Genomic DNA, 24894 nt, shown 5'->3' with positions numbered 1-24894 from the left:
ATGCGTATCGGTGATCGCGAGATGCGCCAATACAGATAAGCACTCAATACAGAAATGGAAAAAAGTGGCCACACAGTAGCATAGCACGGGCTCTCCAGATAATATATTACACACGATAATTCTAAAATTTGTTGTCATTTTAGAACGATAGTTCTTGCGACTAAACATAGTCAGATGAATGTTTCAAGATTAAAAACTCTCCGAAAAATTGTTTACAATAACTAAATTTGGCTGCCGGGCTGAGACTGTATCTTTAAAAATTCCCTCCAATATTATTTAAAAGTAAGCTTGCGGTTAAAAATTTCACTCATTTAATTAATTAAATTATTAATTAATTAATTAAGTAATGCAGGTAATTAAGGATACTCACAAGAACCACAATGATATTATCAGAAAAGCCAGATACTTTAATACGTAGGTTGTTGGCTTATCTACACTGCTAAACGTGCATTGCATCACGCTTAAGATTATTTCTACGCGCCTCATCTTTGTAAGAGGGTACAAAACTAGCCTGACTATTCATCCCGGAGTGCCCGGCTGCAAACCTTAATGATTTAGGAACCATAAGTATACCGGCGACAGCACGAGCGAAGTAGCGCAGCTGCAACTCGCGATAATGAACTGGTGACAACAATAGTATTTAGTTTGAAAGAATGCTCCCGCACTCTTTAGAGATGTCCTGTTGTGGGTGCTAGCGATGCAGAATGCGACCGATTCCGCGTTCTCCGAAGGCATGCGGAACGGAACGCGTTAAGGCACTACAATTCTAAAGGATAAGCGCGCTTCACAAAGAGCGCCGAGACACATGAGACGCCACCTCATCACGAGGATCCGCCAGCGAGGAAATTTGTATTTACGTTGTATATGGCATAAATGTCGTGGCCGCCATTTGGTGTATTAGTCTGGGTTTTTCACGAAATGCGTTTGAACTTACTTAAAGTTAGGAAAGCTGAAATACATATTTCCTCTGTATTAATTTAACCACAGAAGCACACATTTCAAATGGTTCCATGTAGTAATTAGACAAATAATTATGCAAATTCAATAAATTTACTTTCTGAACAGAAGAAACATGCGATTGGTCCCAATGGAACAGAGATAAAGACAGTGAGGTTGGCCAGTGTTGATTGGTTTACTACCTTGTACTGGGGTAAGGGGGTAAAGGGAATTAAAGCTGGCAAAAAGGGACACACACAAAAAATTGTCGCAGTTTCACCCGAAAGGCGAAGCATCAATTGCCATAGCAAATTAGTAGAGAGCTATACGGAGTAAGGATAGTAGTTTTATCAGCTGTATAAACTTGGACATGCAGCAGCACCAGCAACGCGCAGAACTGTTGTCGACGCCGTCGGCGTTTTGCCCGCGTTCGCACTGAACGCGCGCGGCGTTTTTGTACAGCCTTTTGCGCGACAGGAAAAGTCGCGTTTGCTCTCTATATATGAAAAGGAGGAAAGAGACGCTTAATTCTGCAGCCCTTCAGGGAGCACGGCGCAGAACGCGCGTTTGCTCTTTGACGTGCATTCGCTCCCTGTGAAAGCGCGCGTCCCTCGCGCCCTTTCACTCGCACATACAGCGTCCGGAGCGCGGCGACGATTTCATCGCCGTTGACGTCATACGGAAGCTCACGGCGACGACGACGGCGACGGCAGAAATCCGCTTTGGAGTGCCCATATAGTTACACATAGTTACACGTGGTTGCTATGTGGCGCGCGACACCTCTCAACGTCTGTCACCAAGTCCAACTGTCCTCAAATACCGCAACAACGCATTCAACCAACGCCTTCTGCGATGAGGACGCTCTCGACCAGTGTCCGAGGGCTCTGGTTTCCGACGAAGGGCGATTGTCAAGTCTGTGGCGCATTTCTACTCTGCCAACAACCGCGCTCGTCGCTCGTCCGCACCGCCTCTTATCTCCACACGGCTCTGACCTTCTTGCACCGTGCATTCGCCGCTCAGTTTCCGTTGAAGCGATAGACCGCACGTACCTTCGCCCGCTGCGGCGTATGGGCTCGCTGCCAGCGTTTTCACTGTCGTTGTCTGCAGTCATTCAGTGTGATCTATTCATGTTTGTTTGTGCGCGCTCACACCACGCTTGTTCATTCAGTTAGTAATAGTCGGGCCACATTTTCCAACGCACGCTACACATGCAATGCTGCCCGGATCGGCAGTGCAGCGCTACAGGTGTGTCCCTTCGCACGCGCTGCCCACGGGCAGCGCTTCTCATCAACACCACCGTTTCACACGCGCCTTCTCGTGGTCATCGACTCTCTCTTCATGTCGGTCTACTTACGCCGCAGCACACCTGCTTACTTAATCAGCTCATGTTTACTACAATTCATATTGCTACCAAAGCCGCTCACCTTACTTCGTATGACATTGCTGTGTTGCTATCGCATTCATTGCTTCGCCCTTAGGGCGGAACTGTGACATTTTTTTCTTTCGGATGCCAGGAATGGTAAAGAGGGCCTTGAAGGAAGGGGTGTAAGCAAAATGCAGGATGCTTGCCGAGATGTACGTCATTGAAGGGGTTCTACGCGTGTGCCTGACACGCCGAACAACTTCAGATTTCGCCATGTCGCCGAATACCCGAACCACCGGTTGGTGGATGAATAGTTGCTGTCTGAAACATGGCGCATATGACGTGTTTCAGACGACCAGACTGCTTCCAGTGCATGCGGTCAGCAAAGGCATAGCCTTGGAGATTTGTTTCTGTTCTCCAGACGGGACATCGCGGGGGCGTTGATTTGGACACCAGATGTGTGTCTCGCCTTCTCGTCTCGTCCTCGTCAGTTCGCGCTGTTATTCATTCATAATGAATAAAATAAAGCTCGAACGCATGCACACTGTCAATACATCAAGGTTGCAGAAAAAAAATCCGCAGGCACATAATAGGGAGCTTAATTTAGCAACAGCGCACCCAAGTGGCTTAGCTACTCAAAAGCACAAACTACATTGTGAACCCTTTCAGCTTTTTTTTTTTTTTAATTGGGGGGGGGGGGGGGTTCAAACTTTCAATAAAGAGTTAAAATAGCTCACCCAAGCGTCTTTGCGTACCTAATGTTATACGCCCTGCTTGCGTTAGTTTTGAATTCCTTTTAGAGTTTTAGGTATTGTACATCCAAAGTTAGAAGAAAACCGCCGGCTGTACAAAAGAAGGCAAGAAGTTATGCGAAAGAACGCTAAATGACTACAAAAGAACGCAAACAGGACGTGAAGCTTTGGGCATGCAAATACGCGTGGTTGCGCAATTTCTAAAGCTCTCTAATGTTCATGGAGAGGCCACCGTCCAAGAATATTCCCTAAAGAGAGCGCAAATCTCCCAGTTATCCTAAACTTGCCCACAGTTCTCCCGTTTAGATGGTTTAGGTTAGATGGTTCTCCCGTTTGCATGTGATAAACCGGACAAGTTAATAGCACACGTGAGATGTTCCCATCTCGTGCGCCACAATCACGTGATGCTGATTCAGCGCGCCCTTTTTCATATAGAAAGCGTTTGACGCAAGCCACACTTTGCCGAAGTCATGGCTAAATTCTTCAACTTTTTTTTTGGGGGGGGGGGAGGGGGGGAGGGGACCTGGCAATCACGTCCACTAATTGATTTTGCGAGCGGAACTTAAGGTAGCCTACCTCTTCGTGCACCTTCTCTCTCTTCTTTCATTTTTCATCTCTCGCTCATCTGACAGCTCGCGTGACTCGCAAACAAAGCGAGCCCGCTTCACTTTTTTTTTTTTTTTTTTTTTTTTTGTCTTCGCTCGCCTCGCGTACAAACGAACCCAAGAGAACAGGTGGAGGCCGGAAGCACGGAACGCAACGGCGCTAACCTAATCACGCCTCGAGCCGTTTGTTGTTGCCCATCAAGTCTTACGTAACGAGCAAAACAGGAAACGGCGGAGCCGAATCTAGCGTGCACGAGCCGTCGGCGAAAAGAAACACGAGAAGACGGTCGTAACAAGGCAGGCAACCCGATGGATGGAGTGAGGCAGGAGCCGGGGTGGCATGGCAGGACTCAGAGACGCACGCTGCTGACTATACTGGGGCCTCGCACGAACTGCATTTCCTGTATCGATTCCGGGAAGGGGCGACAGGTTGATTGACGCGCCAGCGCATGAGATGGGGTAAATCGGTAGCCGGCCGGCCGTGCACGCTCGTGCGAAACTTGTATTGGCTCACTCGTGTCGAGGTCGGTGTACTTCTTCCGCAACAAACTCGAGACATCGAACGCAAGCGACAACAGCGACGAGCAGAGAATCGTATACAATGCAACGGAAGGAAAAGTAGTACGAAAGGGAAGGAAAAGTACAGGTACGCACACGACAAGCTTCTCTTACCCCCATTGTCTCGACAGGGGAAGGGCCGGTGAATTTTTAAGTGCGAAGCACTTAAGTGGCCCGGGCTGTCGGCGTCTAACGTGATGTCAGGTCGTCGTGGTCACGCGAAAAAAGCAAGATCTGCCGAAAACTCGCGTCTCGTTCACTTGCTATATACCGAAATCGGCATGGAAATGTACGAATGTATAATTATCATAATAGGTCATGACGTCAATAACATCACATGGTCATCAGTTACGTCACGATTAACGATAATAAAATCACGTGAGCCGCATACCCACATTGGATATGCGGGTATGAGCCAGGGATATGCGGGAATTAGCAGAAACTCGTGAAAATAGCTCCCGAAACACCAGTCTGGTACCAGCGCAGCGCAAGAGAGGGCGCCACAAGCCCACAAACGCTCGATTCCTCCTCACTTGTGCAATAATGGCGCAAGAATAACATAAGGGAATCACCGGCGCATCACTGCTTCGCACTTCCCCAGGTATCACGTTAGTGGAGCGGCATTAGCACTGGATTTGAACTACACAAGCGCAGAATTTGAATCCAGCGCTTAATGTAGCTCCAATCGTGCTCAAATCTTGCGCTTGTGTAGTTCAAACCACGGTGAGTTAACAAAAGGGAGACACCGGCACATCACTGCTTGGCATTTCCCCAGGTTTCAGATTAGTGGAGCTGCATTGGCGTTGGATTTTAACTACGCAAGCGCATAATTTGAGCAGGATTGGAGCTACATTAAGTGCAGGATTTGAGCAGCGTTTTAACTACACAAGCGGGCGATTTTTCATGGGGCAAACTACCGCTCAATATTCGAAAACTATTTGGAAAGCATTCCATATCCAAATCGATTAGATTCACTCTTGGCACTATTCGATTAGTATTAGATTCGGTTTCAGAAATTATTATTTGCACACCCCTATAGAAAGAATGCGCCCGACGTTGCCAAGGACGTCACAATACGGCCGCTCAGCTCGTTAGTAAAAAGGTACCTGCTTGTGCGTATCGGAGGACACGTAGAACATGGTATGTTATCGCACGGTATGTTAACAAACGGTAACGCCGCCACATGGAGGGTTAATACACGTCTGCTCATGTTTCTTTCTTCTTCTTTTGTATACGCGGCGCTCACAAGACATCGACTGAGATGACTCGACGAAGTCAACCTCGACAATTGTACTCGAAAGATACATATGGCACATTCGACTGGTCACTTTCGAGCACTCTATGGAGTGCTCTCGGGGTGTCGTTTACATTCGGTTGGTCGAAATCGAGCGCTCGGAACATATTCGTCTAGTTCATTCAGAGCACCACGCTCCACCACAGAGGGCTCAAGGGACTGTCACCTTCGATTAGGTGAGCGCGACCGCGGTCCGGCAGAATACCGATCACGTGGCTTCTCCGATTGCTCGACAAGCAGCTGAACGTTCGGTTGGAGCAGCTGTTCTCTGCATCCAATCTTGAGAGCACTCCGCATCGCTGCAAACCATGTTGGAACGCGGTAGGAGCCAGTCGAATGTACCAATAGAGTGATATTGTCGTCGCCGTTCACGTGTCAGCAATCCTTCTTGAGCGGTATCCGCTTGCAGGCGTTTTTAACGCGAAGGGCTCCGTGCCCCGGAAAATCCGGCGTCGGGATCGGTGTCGGCGTAGGCGCGCCGGTGTTGGTGGCGGAGAAAATTATACCGAACCGTGGATGAAGAGACGCGACGCTCGCAACTAAACAGACAAATCGTTCTGACGTGTTTAGAAAGACGCATCACGTGCTTCCGATGAAACAGGCCCTCCGCGTGGCGCAAGGCATTAGTGAACAAAATTGAATTTATCAAAGTAAAATCCGTCAGAAAAATCGTGAAGTACAACCTACAGACATGATAGCGTCGGGTTGTAGTTTGAATGCACGAGAAAACTTAATTCTGTAACGAGGAAACGCAAACACAAACCCCCTCTTCCAGCATTTCTACCATACTAGAGAAAGAGAGAGAAAGATTGTTGTTGTGAAGAGAGAGAGGCGCTATTTTCTGCAGCCCATTAGGGAGCACGACTCAGCGCCTTACCATACCAACAGCGGCGCGCAGAGGCGAAGCCTGACAAGCATTCAGGGATCTTGGAATGAATGCTATCGCGTTCTCTCTTACTCTTAACGGCGAAGCTTAAGCATCCTCCAGCTTTTTTTTTTTTTTTTTCATAAGCGCTTGGAAGCGAGTCGGCGCTCCTCTACGCCGCCGACCGCACTGTACAAAAGTGTGCCACTGCTGTTGAAGCGACAGCTTACGTCGGCTAATCAAAAAGAACGCCGCTATCATGCGAGCCCACGTATCCCTTACGTGATGCGTCTTTCTAAACACGTCAGAACGATTTGTCTGTTTAGTTGCGAGCGTCCCGTCTCTTCATAGTTTCCACAACGGCAAGCATCTGGACACCATCTGGGTCTCTCCTTAAAGATATATGGAATGCCCACTTCAACACTCCAGCGTGTAAAGAAAAAAAAAGAAAACGTTCGTTCGCGCAATAATTTTCTCGCTCCCCTCCGTGTCCCTGAACGCGCCCTCTGTCGTTTGCCTTTTACCGCGAAAGCGGTTGCAGAGCAACGCAAGTTGCGTCATCGCCCACGGCAGCACCTGGCCTGCCTACGCCTTCCCGCTTCAGGCCAAACGGGTAGCTCTTTTAAACCCGTTTGCCCCCTTCACGGGAATTGAGTGATGCTCTAGACTTTCCCTACGTTTTATTTCACCTTGGCAACAGCGTTCGGGCGTTTTCTCGGTGGTCTTATTGGTTGATAGTGCTTATCGAGGAATGAAGGCCTAGCTTGCGGTCACGCACAGAGGCAGCTGGCGATGTCACCGCAACCAAACTGGGGCGCCATCTGTCACCGCTATACGGCAGAACACGGCGAAACACGACGAGCGACCACACATGGCGCCACCGTTGCGTTGCGGAGAAATCGGCATCTTTTGAGCCGCATCGGCCGCAGACGACACGCACTTGCGACAGCGTTAATTGGATTGGCGTCGCTTCAGGCAGCGCACGGCATCATGTGCGCTCCCTTCGCTCGTACATCAACGCTCGCGGATTCGTCAAATCGGTTCGATAGATATTTATGAACTCGTTACCTCAACCAACATGCGTGAGTTTCTCGTGGTTAAACTCACATTATGCTTCAGCGACGTCTGTGGCGACTCTGCATGCCTCCGCCAAAAGCGATGGCTGTGTCGACGGCAAATGATTCAATGGAACCGCCGCCAGAAAACGCGTATGGCTGACAATCCAGTATAGGACCTTCCAAACGAGCAAAGAACGCTGCGACTGGGCTTGTGGTTTAAATTATGCAGGTTTAAATTATGTAGGACCACGCTCGAATACACACTTCGATTTCATATATTTGGGACATGCCAACGTATTTGGAAATGCTCTGTAACCTGTGAATCGTGCTTTGTGAGTCCGGCCTTGACTCACAAGTGAAAGCATTGTTTCCTTTTTTTATTTCTTTTCTAATTTCGCAATTTCAGTAAACTAGAAGTTTCGTTTCTTAACACATGCAGAATAGGCCAGGGCCTAGGAATCTTAGACAGTGCACCTGCGACCATCTGTCGAACTTCGCCGCAATGCACGAGCATAACCGTCAACGGGCAGCATTGTCAAAATCGATATTTCAACACCCCCGCCCAAATTTTAACAACTTTCAGTTAGCAACGCCGAGACGGCACGCTCATCTAATCGAACACATTCTGCCCTTTGAGCTGTACTGGTGCAATGCGGTGAAGTTGAACAGAACGAGCAATGCCCAAAATTATTGGATATGTGTAATCCAATAATTAATAATCCAGTATTGCAGTTACTGCAATACTTTGATGATACTGTTCAGCAGAAATCGCGGCAGTAGCCGTCGTAAAGCCGTCTTATTGATCGTCCTCACGTTGTCGTGGCAGTCATACACGCTTAGACTCGTTCAACTTACATTCCCTTTCACTTCGTTTCGTTTTGTTTTATTTCAACACAAAAGACACGGGCGCGCGATCGAGCAACCTGTAATGCATGGCTGGCACATTGAGATATGTGAACGGCAGGGCTTACTTAATATTTTCGATTGAAGTTAGAATGAGAACTTGAGAAATTAGAAAGAAAATAAGTAAGGGATAAAAAGATTTAGAAGGTGGTAACACGGCGACGAAAAAAAAAAAGAAAATAGGGGGAGGGGGGGGGGGAGGGATATAAGCTGCATTGCGTCTTTAGGGCTGAAACGCGGACATTGTAAGAATACGAAGGATGAATTAACCTTGCGGCGTGGTTTTTGAACCTGTTCGAGATCCTTAGTGAGCCCAACATCTAGGGGATTCCACATGGAAGGTGCACGCAGTTTTCTAAGTATTGTTAGTCTACGTTCCAGCTATAAGTAGAACATTTTCGCAAATTATTTGCACTGACCGATATGGTACCAAGCTCCGCATAAAATTACAAAATATAAAGAACTGCCTTCTATATATATATATATATATATATATATATATATATATATATATTCTACTTTAATTCTTTGGTCATGGATCAAGGAGAGCGAAAACATTGCGCAGCCAAGCGGATGGTTGCGATGCCGTTCAGGCGTGGAAAAAAATGGTAAAGTTGTTTTTCAGTAGTCCACTGGTTTCCCTTCGATCCGGCATGCTCTCGAGCGTACACGGAACATCGATTTCTTGATTTCTGACCGCGCAGCCGAGCCTTATTGCATATAGCTGAGCCGCTTCAGGGTGTACAGCTCTACATGCTCCGAGAGTGATTTACCGCCGCTGAGTACCGGTTGCCGCCCGACGTGCTTGCTCGTTCGGTATATGTGCGTAAACTGGTGGCTCTATAATGATACCCAGCGCAATTTGTCACGTCAATGCCAAACAGCTTTCTCTAACTCTGACAAGCGCAGGGTACGGACGTTATCGGTTCCTCAAGCTCCGATCAAGCCGAGAAATGAAAAAAAATGTGGTTGATCCCTCTTATATAGGAATCGGTATAGAACACGAAAGTAAAACGTGTCTTCACAGAAGTAGTGTAATGTTTATTGCACATTGATATATAATGTCTATTGGTGTTTTGTGGCTAAAGCGCCCTTAGGCGTTGATGCACCCACGCTGACGCCTGGTGGCACGTCTCCTCCATCACGACTACCAACGTCGATGACCATGAGCAACCGTCGTGCATATGGAAGCTGCACTACGCTGCACACGCTAGCACAACGCGAAAGACGAAGCACGTAACTGACACACTAATACAACGCGCAAGACAAAGCACGTAACTGAATCGTCACCGAGTCAAATCAGCGCGTACAGCGCGTCGTAATTGCAGCCTCCGCGATCAACTTCAGAAACATTTTCAGAGCTAATTGCAGAGGCCACGCTCCGCTGTGCTGAGTACGGTGAACGCCACTACCAACGCCACCTAGGTGGCGTTGGTAGTGCTTCTTGATGCCAGCGTCCCTTCGAATGCTGGCATCGAGGCGTCGTAGTGATGAGACCACCGAAGCGTTCACTGTCGGTGCGCGTTAGTGTGATAATGCAGTACTTCTCTTTTCTGCTCGTAGGCGGCGGCACCGCCCCGAGCAAGAGCGCGGGTACACGGAGGAGTGTTAGATATATAAGGCGCGTCTGTGTAGCTCTCTGCAAATGCGTTTGTGGCGCAATGGGTTAAACGCTCGGCGATCTATCGTCGCGGACCGAGAGGTCGTGGGTTCGATTTCCAAATTTTGCATGTTTGTGGAACTTTTTCTTCTGGTTTCTTTCTTTGTATTATGTTCTATGACGTATTTCCGTGACGGAAATACGTCAGTGAAGTCTTGGTGGACCCCGGAATAAAACACTTTCGTGTTAAAAAAAAAGGAGGCATTCGGTCCCGCGGCGCTATGGCCTGCTTGAAATTGCATAAACTGCATCACCGCGATACGTATGATAGGTTTTGGTACCAGTATGAATTTAGTACGTCTTAACCACTCCTTCATCATCATCGTCAGCCTATATTTATGTCCACTGCAGAACGAAGGCCTCTCCCTGCGATCTCCAATTTCCCCTGTCATGCGCTAACTGATTCCAACTTGCGCCTGCGAATTTCCTAACGTCATCACCCCACCTAGTTTTCTGCCGTCCTCGACTGCGCTTCCCTTCTCTTTATACCATTCCTTACAGGGGCCATAATATATATATATATATATATATATATACGCATTTTCGTACATGTGCCGCTCATTTCGAATTTCATATATTTATATAAACGAGAGAAGAAGGGAAAGTGAGGGGAATTTTTGTTAATGATCAAAGCCAAGGAAGGCATCGGGGAAGTTAGCTGTGGTAGAAAGGGAAATGTGGAGAATTACCAAGAAAACTGAAATGAAAGTGGACGAAAAGATAACTTGTCTCCGGGGGGACACGAACCCATAACATCCGCATTACGCGCGCTTTGCACTACCAATTATGCTACGGCCACGGCCATCAGTTCGTCGACTAACTTGGGCGTTTACATTTACTAGATGAAGCCCTGGGAGTGTTAGTCAGCGCCACTCAAAGCCATGATGGGCGGATGTGGAACATCCTTTTCTGCCCGATGGCTTCAAGTAACACGTGACCATAGGAGAGCAGGCCCGTGGCTAAGCCACAAACCACGTGGTTGTGTATTCGTGTCCCACCGGCGACAAGTTTCGTCCACTTTCATTTCGCTTTTCAAGCAAAGATTGTATAGCCTCCTCGCAAGTGTTGGCATGGAAGGGTACGCATGTAGGACTAACATCACTGATAGGTCATGACACCTAAAGCATGACATGCTTGTCAGTTACGTCACGATTAACGGTAATAAAATCACGTGGGCACATACCCGCAATGGATATGCGGGTATATGAGCCAGGGACAAGAAAGAACGAAGGAAGGTAGGAAGGAAGAAAGGAAACAAATAAAGAAAGAAAGAAAGAAAGGAAGAGCAGGTGTGGGAAAGGCTGCGCTGGCGCCGGATCACGTGACGCGCGCGACCAATCAGGGTCGTTAGGTGTGTCGCGTGGAGGGAAACGGAAGGAAAGGGGATGGCGCGCGCTCCGCCGCGCTTCCCTCGCCTCAGATCAGTTTCGGCGCCCAGATGGGAAGCCACGCGTGTTGCGTTCCGCCGAGGAGCAGGCTGCGTTTGAGCAACGACGCCGCGAGCTCGCTCGGGAAAGGGCTCGTCATCAACGTGCCGATTCTAGCGGGAGGGCTTCCGAAGCCCAGGCGAAACGTCAGCGAGGAGGCGGGGACCCCGAGTTGCGGGAGCGCGATGTTGAGGTCCAATGTCAGCGAAGAGCCACGTCGTCACGCCACAAGCTTCGCTTACCCCCATTTTCTCCACAGGGGAAGAAAGGGCTCTGAATTTCTTTATTATTTTCTACATTTCCATTTCAACCACAGCTAACTTCCCCGATGCTTTCCTTGGCTTCATTGTCTGTTGGATGTAGATCATCACACACACACACACACACACACACACACACACACACACACATATATATTGTACCGGAGCACATCGGCACCAGCTCTGTGCCAGCGAGTGTGTGGAAGAAGACGTTGACGATCGTGTGGTTCGCGCTAGGTCGGTTTTCAACGAGCCAGCTTGTTTAACCGCTTCATCTAGTCTACCTGCAAAATACTCTTGTTGCATTTGGTGGAAGTGCTGGGTAGTCCCCTTCAGCGTCCTGGAACTCCGCAGCCGTACGCTACCATCTGCCTTCACGATGACCGAGGACGCCGGCCCCTCGCGAGCTTCTCCCGCTCCCACACCTGTCGTGTGCTCTGGGGTGCTTCGTATGCGTGATCCTCCAGTCTTCAGTGGCACTGACGATCACGACGTGGAAGACTGGCTGGCCGAGTATGAACGTGTTAGTGCAAACAACAAGTGGGATGACCGCGACAAGCTGACTCACGCCATCTTTTATTTTACTGGCGTGGCCCACCTGTGGTTCAAGAACCATGAAGCTGATTTTACCACCTGGTCAGCTTTCAAAGAGACCCTCGTTTCGTTTTTCGGTCGGCCAGCGGTGCGCAAGCTTCGCGCTGAACACAGCCTCCGCGGACGATCTCAACAAATTGGTGAGACCTTCACCAGCTACATTGAGGATGTCATCGGCCTCTGTAGGCGGGCGAATGCGTCCATGTCGGAACCTGACAGAATCAAACACATAATGAAAGGCATCGACGATGACGCCTTTCATATGCTCGTGGCCAAAAACCCACAAAGCGTTACTGAAGTTATTGAACTTTGCCAAAGTTTTGACGAGCTGCGTAAACAGCGCATCTCCACACGTCGCCCTGGAATGCAAACGGTTGACGTTTCAGATTTGGCTCCCAGCACCGCTAGTATTGATTACACCTCGTTGCTGCCTCAAATTCAGCAATACGTACGCGAGGAAGTGGCACGTCAGCTCTCTCTTGTGGCATCGGTCACTGAGCCTCTCCCCCCACTGGACCAGTCGCTTCGCCGGGTTATTCAGACGCAAGTTGCTGAAGCCCTACCGTCCCCCGCTTCACCGCCGCAAGTTACGGCGCCGTTAACTTACGCTGAGGCCCTTACACGATCTCATGCCCCGCCGACGCCAGTCCCATCCAGCCCAGCCGCCCACTTCTACACGCCGCCAAGTCCGGTACGGCCGGTTTACGTACCTATCTCGCATCCAAGACCACCTTTCAACCCCTGGCGCACTCCGGACAACCGGCCAGTGTGCTACGCTTGCGGTATTCCGGGACATGTTGCGCGCTTCTGTCGCCGCCGCGGACTCTATTTTCGCGATGGCGCTCCCAACCTTAGTCATGTCCCTCAACAAGCTACGCACCGTCTTACATCTGACGCCACGGACTCGTATTCACGTCGCCCCGCCTTCAGTTCACGCCGATCTCCTTCTCCCCGCCGCCGCTCCCTTTCCCCCATGGTTCGCCGTTCCACCCATGCCCAGGAGGAAAACTAACAGCCGCAGTTCCTGAGGCAAGAACTGCGCCGTCGTCGAAATTTGCAAGGCCTCTTCTTTCGCCGCCTAACGAGATTGTAGTGTTTATAGACGGTGTCGCGACGAACGCTCTTGTCGACACAGGTGCAGCTGTTTGTGTGATTAGTGAGATTCTCTGCCGCAAACTGAACAAAGTGACGACTCCGCTTTTTGATATTTCGCTACGCACAGCGAGCTCGCAGCACGTGAAGCCTTCGGCCACCTGCACCGCTCGTGTTTTAATTCAAGATGCGCTCTACATCGTCGAATTTGTCGTCCTTTCTCATGCATCGCATGCCGTTATCCTGGGCTGGGACTTCCTTTCCGCGCATCATGCAGTTGTCGACTGCGCTCGTGCACAACTCGCCTTGTCTCCGTTCTGTACCGCAACCGTCGATGACCGTCGCCCGTCTGCTAAAGTGGTTGTCACTGCTGACGTCGTCATCCCTGCTTTCTCTGTCGCCTTAGTGTCCGTCACCTGTGACGCTGTCCCCAATTCAACTGCACTTTTTGTACCGTCTGAGAAATGTGCGCGTCGCCGGGACGTTGTCCTACCGTTCGCAGTCGTCACACTTGATGATTCCAGTGCAGTTCACGCGTGCAATCCGTTTCCCTGCCCTTCAACTCTATTACGTGGCGAATCTGTTGGGCGTCTTGACACTTTTGATGCCATCTTTCCGTTTGATGCGCCTTGCGATACGACCCCACTGCCTATCGATGCCGTCACTTCTGCCGCCGCTCCCGCCCCACCCGACCACGACGTCTTGTTGCGCAGCGTCGATAACGCGCTCCCGCAAGCTCAGCGCAATCAGCTCGTTCAACTCCTTGACCGTTTTCGGACCTCTTTCGACATGGGCCGACCTTGTTTGGGGCGCACGTCTGCGGTTGTTCACCATATTGACACCGGTCTCCATGCTCCACTGCGTCAGCGTCCCTACCGAGTGTCACACACCGAGCGCAGCGTCATCAGTGAACAAGTCGATGACATGCTGCAACGTGGCGTGATCCAGCAGTCACACAGTCCGTGGGCATCTCCGGTCGTCCTGGTACGGAAAAAGGACGGCTCAATCAGATTTTGCGTGGATTACCGCCGACTGAACAAGATCACACGTAAGGATGTTTATCCTCTACCACGAATAGACGATGCTCTAGATTGTCTACAAGGTGCCGAATTTTTTTCTTCCCTGGATCTTCGCTCTGGATACTGGCAAGTGCCGATGGCTGAAGCGGACCGTCCAAAAACGGCTTTTGTGACCCCTGACGGGTTATACGAATTTAATGTGATGCCCTTCGGCCTGTGTAATGCGCCTGCAACTTTCGAGAGGATGATGGACACTATCCTCCGGGGACTTAAGTGGCGTACCTGTCTTTGCTACTTAGACGACATAGTTGTCTTCTCTCCCAATTTTGAATCTCATCTCGATCGCCTCGAGCAAGTTCTTGAGTGTCTCACGGCCGCTGGTTTGCAATTAAACTTGAAAAAATGCCATTTTGGTGCCAGACAGCTTACGATTCTCGGCCACGTCGTTTCACAAGAGGGAATCCTACCAGACCCTGCCAAACTGCGAGCCGTTGCTGAGTTTCCCAAGCCAACCACTCTTAAAGAGCTCCGTAGCTTCATCGGCTTGTGCTCTTATTTTCGGCGTTTCATCCGTAATTTCGCCTCTATTATCGCCCCCTTGACTCAGCTACTTGCCAGCAGCGCTGACCTCTCGGCATGGAATCCCGATTGCGACGAGTCATTTACTACGCTCCGCCGGCTCCTTACGTCCCCTCCAGTACTGCGCCACTTCGATCCCAATGCGCCTACTGAAGTTCACACGGACGCTAGCGGTGTCGGTCTTGGTGCCATCCTCGCCCAACGCAAAGACGGCTATGACGAGTATGTCGTTGCATATGCCAGCCGTACCCTAACAAAGGCAGAGTCGAAATATTCTGTAACGGAAAAGGAATGCTTGGCAATTATTTGGGCAATCAGCAAATTCCGTACTTACCTTTACGGACGCCAGTTTGACGTTGTGACTGACCACCATGCCTTATGCTGGTTGTCATCTATGAAAGACCCCACTGGCCGCCTCGCACGTTGGGCTTTACGCCTTCAAGAGTATGACATACGTGTCATTTATCGCTCGGGACGCAAGCATTCAGACGCCGATGCCCTATCCCGTTCTCCGCTGCCTCCTGACCTACTTTGCTTACGAACTTCCACCTGCGATTCGTCGTCCCTCAGCATCACCGACATGCCGGCCGAGCAACGCAAGGATCCCTGGATCGCTTCTCTGCTTGACGTTCTCTCTCACCGTTCACTTGAATCTGTTTCACGCACCATTCGTCGTCAAGCGCATCACTTTGTCGTTCGTGACGGCTTGTTGTACCGGCGCAATTACCTAACCGATGGCCGCAGGTGGCTGCTTGTTATCCCCCGTCATCTGCGCTCGGACATATGCACCTGCCTACCACGACGATCCTCAATGCGGCCACGCTGGCGTATTCAAGACCTACTCCCGCTTACGCCTGAGGTATTACTGGCGCGGCATGTATCGATACATTCGCCAGTACGTGCGATCATGCCTTTCGTGCCAACGCCGCAAGACTCCCCCTCATAGCACCGCTGGTCCTCTACAACCTTTACCGTGCCCTACACGACCATTTGACCGTGTTGGCATTGATCTTTACGGTCCCCTCCCCAACACTCCTGCAGGCAACCGGTGGATCATTGTCGCCGTCGACCATCTCACACGGTACGCTGAAACATCTGCGCTGCCAGCTGCCACCGCGATAGACGTCGCTCGCTTCCTTCTTCGCCGCCTCATTTTGCGACACGGTGCGCCCCGTGAATTATTAAGCGATCGTGGCCGCGTCTTTCTCTCAAACGCTATTGAGGCACTGCTCCAAGAATGCCGCATCGTTCACCGCACCACCTCTGCGTACCATCCTCAAACAAACGGCATGACGGAGCGTTTCAACCGTACCCTTGGAGATATGCTTGCGATGTACGTGTCCGATGATCACTCCAATTGGGACCAGGTGCTCCCCTTCATCACGTACGCCTATAACTCTGCGCCACAAGCTACCACCGGCTTCTCCCCTTTCTTTCTTCTATATGGACGTGAACCATCATGTTCAATGGACACCATTCTCCCCTACCGACCCGATGTCTCTGAAGCCACGCCCGTTTCCGAAGCGGCTGCTTGTGCTGAAGAGTGTCGTCAACTGGCTCGCTCGTTTACCGCGCAAGACCAATGTCGCCAAAAATCTCGCCATGACGAATCTGCATCTAGCGCCCACTATTCCCCGGGAATGCTAGTTTGGCTCTGGGTCCCATCCACTACTCCCGGCCTTTCGACCAAGCTTCTCTCGAATTACCACGGTCCCTACCGAGTAGTAGAGCAAACATCTCCCGTCAACTACATCATCGAGCCGCTCGAGCCATCTTCCGACCACCGCTGCCGAGGGCGTGAACCAGTTCACGTCACTCGGCTGAAACCGTTCTACGACCCTCCTGTGCTGTCATTCCCCTAAGTCGCCAGGTTGGCTCCTTTCTGCGCGGGGAGTGATTGTACCGGAGCACATCGGCACCAGCTCTGTGCCAGCGAGTGTGTGGAAGAAGACGTTGACGATCGTGTGGTTCGCGCTAGGTCGGTTTTCAACGAGCCAGCTTGTTTAACCGCTTCATCTAGTCTACCTGCAAAATACTCTTGTTGCAATATATATATATATATATATATATATATATATATATATATATATATATATATATATATATATATATAAGCGTGCCAAAACCAGTTCCGATTATGAGACACGCCATAGGGGCGGTCTCCGGATTAATTTTGACCACTTGGGGTTCTTAAGCGCGCACTACAACGCAAGCACAGGGCGTTTTTGCATTTTGCCTCCGCGGCGGGGTGGCAGAAAGTGTGACAAAAAGTGGGTGACAGCCAGCAGTAAAGAAGCACTGCTCGTTCAGCAAAAGTTATTGTGCTTAGAACAAGTTCCGAAGAACATGCACACCCTGAAAAATGCAGTGAAGTTCCAGTTATGACATATCAACCTTGTGTTACTTATTTATTACCTTTCCTAGTTAAAAAAAATATCATTTGTTTTATTGATTCCTCGTGTTTCCTTTCACACAGCCACGCCAAAGTTCCGATCGAAGTATATTCCAGCAATGGCGAAGTCTGACATCTTCAAGCAAGTTTTATATTTCTCGCACGCTGTTCTAGACTATGGCATTCCTAAATGCCTTATTATTAAGCTGCGTGTCTTACTTTTTTGCTGATTAATCAAAACCATCGACCTGAAAAATCTAGTCAAAATTAAGCTGCGTGGGTAGCTTGACTAATTGTTCGCGTTACTCATGCATGTATATCAGCGTCGCTTGAACGACACATATTGAAAGGGTCATCGATTGGTGGCTGAGACGTGGAAGATATCAGTTAATATAAAACACGAAAGAAAGTTATATGTGAAGTTTAACAACGAACGAAGTCATCTTGATTTCGCCTTATTCAACTCGCAAGCGCAATTCCCGAAGTAGCCGCATTACGAGCTCCCTGGAATAAAGATTTTCAATATTACTAAATGAAGTGGTATGGCGCCTTCATTCTGTTGCTGCAATTTCGATGCCTAAGCAGCTCTTCACTCGATAAAGCTTCCTAATGAAGCTGTTCGCTCTTTTAAGATAAAATTCTATTGCCCAAGAAACTTGAAATTGTATTAAGAAAAAAAAATAATGCAGAATCTCATTTATACCCTTGCGTTATCTATCTATCTATCTTTTTCTCTCTCTCTCTCTCTCTATATATATATATATATATATATATATATATATAGCCTCTTGCGCTTACGCCGTCCCAGTGGCCTGGCACAGTTGACAGGTATGGTTTCCAACGCTTCAATTGCGTAGCTATACAAGAAAACACGCCTTTGCTAAGAAGCGTGAAAGTGAAGAGCCAATGGCTACGGTAACAAATGTAAAGATTAAAATTATAGCCAATAACACAACAAACATTGCTAGGTTTGCATGCGTAGCAGTGGTAGATTTTCGCATTTTTTAAGCACTTGGTATCCTATACATCACACAACTGTTACCGAACTTTCATGTACTTGCTCAAATGCGGTCCTTTTTTACGTGCCGAAGACGTCTGGCAGAGTTCTTACTTCATTTTTTTTTACTGTTCTTTTACCTTACTAATACGGCACAGAGGAACGGGCTAAATATGTGAGCCGTTCAATTCAGCCAGCATAGATTACAACTCCCATTCTGGTTGTATCGTGGCTGGCCGAGCCTGTAGAACAAAGCACACGGCGCGCGGCGGCACATTAGGAAACAATGGCCGACTAATTGATCCAACCTGTTCCCGCTTTGGGGGTAACCCACCACGGGGCCGATATTCGAAGCTTCTCCGACTATATTCGGCGTTCGCGGTGCGACGGCGGAAACGGCGCCTTTTGTGCGCCGCCGTTCTACAAGCAGAGGAGAAAGAGAAGCGCCGTTAATTAGGCTTAAAACGAGCCGGAGAACGAGCTGGGATCGGTCTGAAAACGGGCTCTCCGTAGGAAGCGAGAATTGCCCGGACTCGTCCATTGTAGAGCCATGCATGAGCCACCAACGACTTCTTCCAAACTGAATGCTTGGATATGCCTTTAAATCCCGAAAAAAAAAAGACAGATTGAGGCAGAACCCATCTCACGGCGACTGTCGACGGTAATGGGTTTAGATTTGAATCAATATAGTGACGCAACGTGGTGCCATAGAACGCGTGGCGCCATCTGGCGGCGCGGCCATGAAGCCTGCGCATGGCCTCCGAAATGCGCGGCGCGCCGATGCATGCGTGCGAACTCTAAGAAACGCGTCATGCGTCATAAGACTGTAAATTGTTCCCTCTCTTGCCGCGTACCCAGTGTCGCATACGTAGTGACCCAAGTTGGCGAGATGTTCAATAAAGAGCGACCCATGCCTAGCGCATTCACGGCGCAGCTCGCTAAAGCGTTGGCGTGAAAGACGTTCATTGAAGAGCGGCGCATATATACACACATTGTTGACCCACGCTGAGTGACTCAAGTTGCATGAACCCCTGTTCCCTCAGCACAGCCAGTCCAATGTTCTAACCTTTCTACCATGGGCTACATATAGGGACCCAGGTTGGCGGGAAAACGGTTAGATAAAAACTTACACAGATACACAGACAGATAGGTAGCCCCCGGCGAGTGCGTGAATGTCCCAAGAGTGCTAACGCATTAAACGTTTCGTGTACAATGATCGTCGTTGTCGTTGAAGTTGTTGTTTAGGTTGCGTCGTTTTGAAATAGCTTGGAGTAGCGCAATTTGCCCTGTTCGGGCGGATTATCCGAACAAGTGGGCGCTATACTCGCACGACAAATTACCGTGTCCAGGTGGCTAATTAAGAATATTCACTATTTTTTTTAATTATTCGCTTTAGGGCACTTGTTGGAATGTTCGAAATTCAAGCGGAGTAAAAGGTTTTGTTTAGCATCGATGCTTAAGCAAGCACTACTTTCGACATATACGTCTCCAATATCTGCTAATGAGTTCATTTACGTTTCAGTTGAGATCGTCCCTAACAGTTAGAGAAGCGTTTTTGTGAAACTGTGAATTGTAACCACAGTGCATTTCGCAGCACACTTTAAATACATGAGGAGAAAGATTAGTTCTTTCACATGAGCGGGGGTGTCACAAATGCAGCCACACATCGAATATGTAAAGATGCTTCAATTAATCTTGAACACACCTGCACTGTCTTGAAATATTAAGCGAACACTACAAAGATGCATAAGGTTAGCTTCAAATGGTCCAGTATTCCTTCTAAGGCTATCTCCATTCCATCTGCGAAATAAGGTCAACCTAAAGCGGGGCAAAATAGACACCAGGCTATGGTTCCTAATTTTATGCCCAAAGCGCAGCAGCCATGACGTCATTGTGACGCAACATACTTCATGGAATTTTCGCAAACTTAGAGCGCTGTGCTGAAAAAAAAATTCACCCCGCAAGCACTCCGTACAGATGGTTAACCAGCGAAGCTGAAACGTGCGGCCCCGGTGTTTATCATTGGGTTAATCCCAACGGTACATTAAAGTCTTTCTCAATCATTGGTTACGTCTTTGTGTTATTAGTGAGGTTACACAGACGTTCGGCTGCGACGGAGGAAAACGACGTCACTAACGGTATGCCCACGGTCCGCCGTTGTCGCATTGCCACTTGCGATTCTTTAAAATTAAATTGGTTCAAAATTATAATCTGTCCGTCACGTAAGACAGTGCATGGCTCATACCCCCTTAAGCAATGGCTCATACCTCCGTAAACGCGGCATCCCCATTACGACGACAGAAGAGAAGTGAAATTCTACGCTGGAATGATGAGCGGCAACGGAGCCAGCTGTGGAAGAAGATGACGCCATTGAGCCATTGCTAACGATGATAGTTTCTGCGTACAGGGGATGGACAAACAAATCGGCTAGCCATATACAGCTTCGCTGTAAAAGTTCTCAAACGTTATCAGGTCTAGTAGGTGCTCGCTTTCGAATTCAATGCGTCATCTTATATCTATCGATAAGCGAGTGAACTATCCCAGGTAAGATTTAATCGAAATCGATTACGCAAAAAATCGTTGGTTCGTAAAGGCCAAGCAGGCATCGCCAGCGGTGTTTCGCCTCCGCTACTTTCCTAGATTACGAATTCACCCGCTGACAGTGGGCCTATTGAATGGAGAATTGAGAATTGTAGACTCAGCTTAAGTAATGTATACCTTTAGAGGTATTCATTATTCAAAATCAATCGCTAGGAGCTGCGGCGGGCACCACGCTGATGCACAGAGCGGTCAGCACATCGACGAGTTCGCGTCGTCGCTCTAACCGCGAGTGGTGTGATGCAAGCTCGTCTCCGCCTCCGCGCGCAAGCTTCGGCCGGTGACCACTGCCGCCGGAGGCGGCGCTGCATCCTGCAGCCGCGAAGCTGATCTTTCTCTTCTCACTGACCGACCGAGCCGCGAAGCGAAAGCGATGGTCCAACCATTCCACCGTCCTCTCTCTTTCTCTCTCTCTATCTCTCCCAACGGCCTTCTGTACTGCTCTTGCTGGTCAGTGGCCCAACCACGAAAATTGGCTCCCGCGACCCTCTCCCGGCGCGAGAGAGAACCGCCAGGACGATGCCGTTTCGAAAACGCCCGGTCGTAGCCCCGCGGTTCTGACCGCTCTATCCTGGGGAGCCCTGGACGCCAAAAACCCCATCCGCGAGTTTCGAAATCCCTTCCTCGCGCCGGCTTTATGACGGCTCACCTTCTCTCGCGATTTTTTGTTGTTATTGCGTAGTCGAGCCTCGAGCGCACCGCTCCGAGGCTGTCTCCGTACTCTCACTTTTTACTTCCTCCCTCACTCACTTTTATATATATATATATATATATATGTATATATATATATATATATATATATATATATATACTTCCTTCATACGGAATTCGTGCAGTACAGCGAATGCTGTAGGACTCGTAATGTCATCCAATCAGCAACGAATAGCAAGAACAACGTGTTCCATAGAAGCGAGGGAGTGGAGTTCGCCCATAGCTCGCTACTAATCCTTCTGCGAAGCTTCCATTTAGTCGGCGTCGCGCGGTGGGCGATAAGAGGCGGACAATGGAGGAGCACTTTGTTCTGGTTGGTTGGCGAGCGACCCGTAGCTTTTGCTGCAGTGCACTGAGTTCATGAGGTGCAGTATACGGGCTGCTTGCCACACACGCTGTATAGCTGCTGCTGCTGCTGCTGCTGTGCCACCCGCTGTGGACTCCCGTTTCGTAATTTCGCCATCTAAATGCGGGTTCGCCAGGAATTCGGCGCTGATTACGCAAAAAAAAGTACAGTGTCCCCCTCCCCCTCTTTCCCAATTAAGTGACTCAGTTACCAGGATTCTCGTTCTCTAGATGAAAACTGAAAGAGGGCAGAGTCGGTGAAGAACGAAAATCGTGCGCGCCGTCCGCGACTTGTAGTGAACATCTCTCAGGACGACATATTGTGTGTATATCTTCTGGCATTTCCTTTCCTCTCTGTTAATTTGTGTTTACTTTTCTTCTTTTCCTCCCAATGCGAGCGTATTTGAATCGTCTTCTTTTCACCCTTCACTAAGCGTAAGAAAACAGGACGCACACTATCGCGTAGTTTACGGCAGCAAAACGAATACCCAGCCGAGTAAAGACGCCTGGCACGAAGTCTTTTCTGTGTAAATTATTATGGCGAGCCGTCAACGTCTCGACGACGACGACGATGTTGCGCCTCGGCTGCTCCGCACGTGCGAGCTGAGCGCGAGAGTAGAACGGCGACAAGACGGCAAGAACGGCGGCAAGAGCAACAGCGTCTGTGATAGTGCATAAATAAATGTGGGCAACCAAACGCCATCACGTCTTCCTACAAGTGGTGACCCGGACGTGACATTCGGTGTGACGCCGCTGTTGGGTGTGGTGTCCATGATCAGCCGGAATGAACGAGGCTGAAGGTGTTTACCGTGGGGACTCGGTGCGTTGGCGAAGGAACGAGCAGGTGGCGCGTTGGCGTCGGAAGTCCAGGGTCACCACTTGTAGGAAGACGTGATGGCGTTTGGTTGCCCACATTTATTTATGCACTATCACAGACGCTGTTGCTCTTGCCGCCGTTCTTGCCGTCTTGTCGCCGTTCTACTCTCGCGCTCAGCTCGCACGTGCGGAGCAGCCGAGCCGCAACATCGTCGTCGTCGTCGAGACGCTGACGGCTCACCATAGCCTCAATCGAATGTTGTTTTTTCAAGCGGCAAGGAAAAACTCGTGCGGCGAAAACAGTTTGTCCGCATATGTCGCAGGGGCCTGTTGCACGAGCAGCGTCCTCTTTTCGCTGGTTGTTGGCGCAACCAACGACGGCACAGCGCCACCGGACGAATTACTTTTGTACATCTCGTCTCTTACAATATGCAGAAAACACACAGCTAAGCCGGTGCGGTTAAGACAGGTCTAGTGACACTACATCAAGCGAACTCGCACCGGAAGTATAGCTTTCTTTATTTTTTTCCCGTATCCCGCAGTCCCCATCCCAAAGCAGCACCTGGTGTCGAGAGTAGCGGCGCAACTTACACTCTCGCTGCGAGGCCATAAAAGATCTCGTCTATACTACCTGACAGTCCTTTTAGGGGCGAGGCCACATATATCTGCCAGGTGTTCAAAGTAAAAGGATGAAAAAATACATTTCCCGTTCGTTTCTTTTTTTTTTTTTTTTTTGCTCTTCCACCAATAGCTTTATACTGCCTTCAAAGGAAGTTCGCATTTGAATCAATGTAGGTACAAACTGGCTCAAGCGTGAATGACGTTCTTTTAAATACGGTCACATCAGGCACTCTTGGCGTTGCTCGTACTATTGTGCTCGACGCTTCGCGCACGCGTTGCACTAAAAAAATTCAATACAGGTAGAACACAACGAGAAGTGAAACTACACGTTTGTCACAAGATACGGCACAAGATGCTGCAGAAGACCGCAGCTGCCGGTGTCCGTGAAGAGCATATAGCTATATAACTAGGTATATACCTATGTTATATATTCACTGCAATACACAAATTGTGTTAATCTATACCTTATAGCGATTCCACCTGGGAGAAATGGCGAAAAATTAAGGCCTTTTCGTGCCCATGAAGTTAACCTTGGTTAAATCTTTCAGAGGCCAATTTCCGTAAGGTATCAACACAACAATTCCAACAAACTAAAGACACCGCTGACCAATTCGCAGGCTGACCGGAGACTGAAGGTTTTTTTTTATGTTTTATCTACGTGAGTGGTTCTGATTTCTGGAACCAGTCAGATAGTGGGCTCCTATGCTTATTGATTCCAATGAATTTGATAATGGCTGTCCCAGAGTAATTTTAAACAGAAAAAAATACTGACGTTGGCATGCAAAGCAGCCAGGCGTTTTCGCCATATGCTACAGAATCCGAGCAACATAATTGTATCGCAGGGTACATCGCCAGCATTCTGCACTCCCAAAATTAGACCATGTCTTTGCAAAGCAGATGGCGAGATAACCAGCGTAATCTATACGCTGTAATTTCACTATAGTATTCCAAAGGTCTTAATCTGTCGTATAGCATTTCTATCGGAGAGAGCGACACCTACCCCCCCCCCCCCGCCCCCTCTCCGGGCTGACGCAACGGCATGAAATGGATAATAGTCATCCACCCAATTGTATCACCAAGCTGCAAAAGAAACCCATACCGGTTTCGCAAAATTAAAAGCCTCGAGGTTGAGGAAAAATTCGCCCTGGTCCAGTACAGGGGCCCACGCTGCAGCTTCAGCCCTTCTTTTTCAGGGGAGCTCACGCATGCTCACAACGTTCCATAAGGTATACTGCAAATGGTATTTGCCGAGCTGTTAGGCATGATGACATAATCCTGCAAACCGCGTAAGAACGACACTGCGAGTAAAGGAACGGACGACAAAGGAGCCGACACGCGCGGCACGGCGCCCGTGTTCTCTGTTGTTCTCATTTTTGTTCCGTTTATTGCGCTGTTTGCGATGTGAAATCCAGAAAGCATCGTGGCGACGTCCAGGAAGCTCTCGTTGGA

The 24894-nt window shown here is 49.2% G+C and overlaps 1 protein-coding gene across 1 annotated transcript in view; it reads left to right on the top strand.

The window, feature by feature from the left end:
• Positions 1 to 22792: 22792 nt before the first annotated feature.
• Positions 22793 to 24894, top strand: part of LOC119445080 (probable cationic amino acid transporter) — a 56424-nt gene continuing 54322 nt past the window's right edge. The window contains exon 1 of the mRNA XM_037709404.2: positions 22793 to 22828. Within this exon, the coding sequence (XP_037565332.1) occupies positions 22793 to 22828 (36 nt within the window). The remainder of the gene's footprint in view (positions 22829 to 24894) is intronic.

The sequence above is a fragment of the Dermacentor silvarum genome, chromosome 3, assembly GCF_013339745.2.
Source record: "Dermacentor silvarum isolate Dsil-2018 chromosome 3, BIME_Dsil_1.4, whole genome shotgun sequence".
NCBI lineage: Eukaryota > Metazoa > Arthropoda > Arachnida > Ixodida > Ixodidae > Dermacentor > Dermacentor silvarum.
This window is presented reverse-complemented; position numbering and strand designations above follow the sequence as displayed.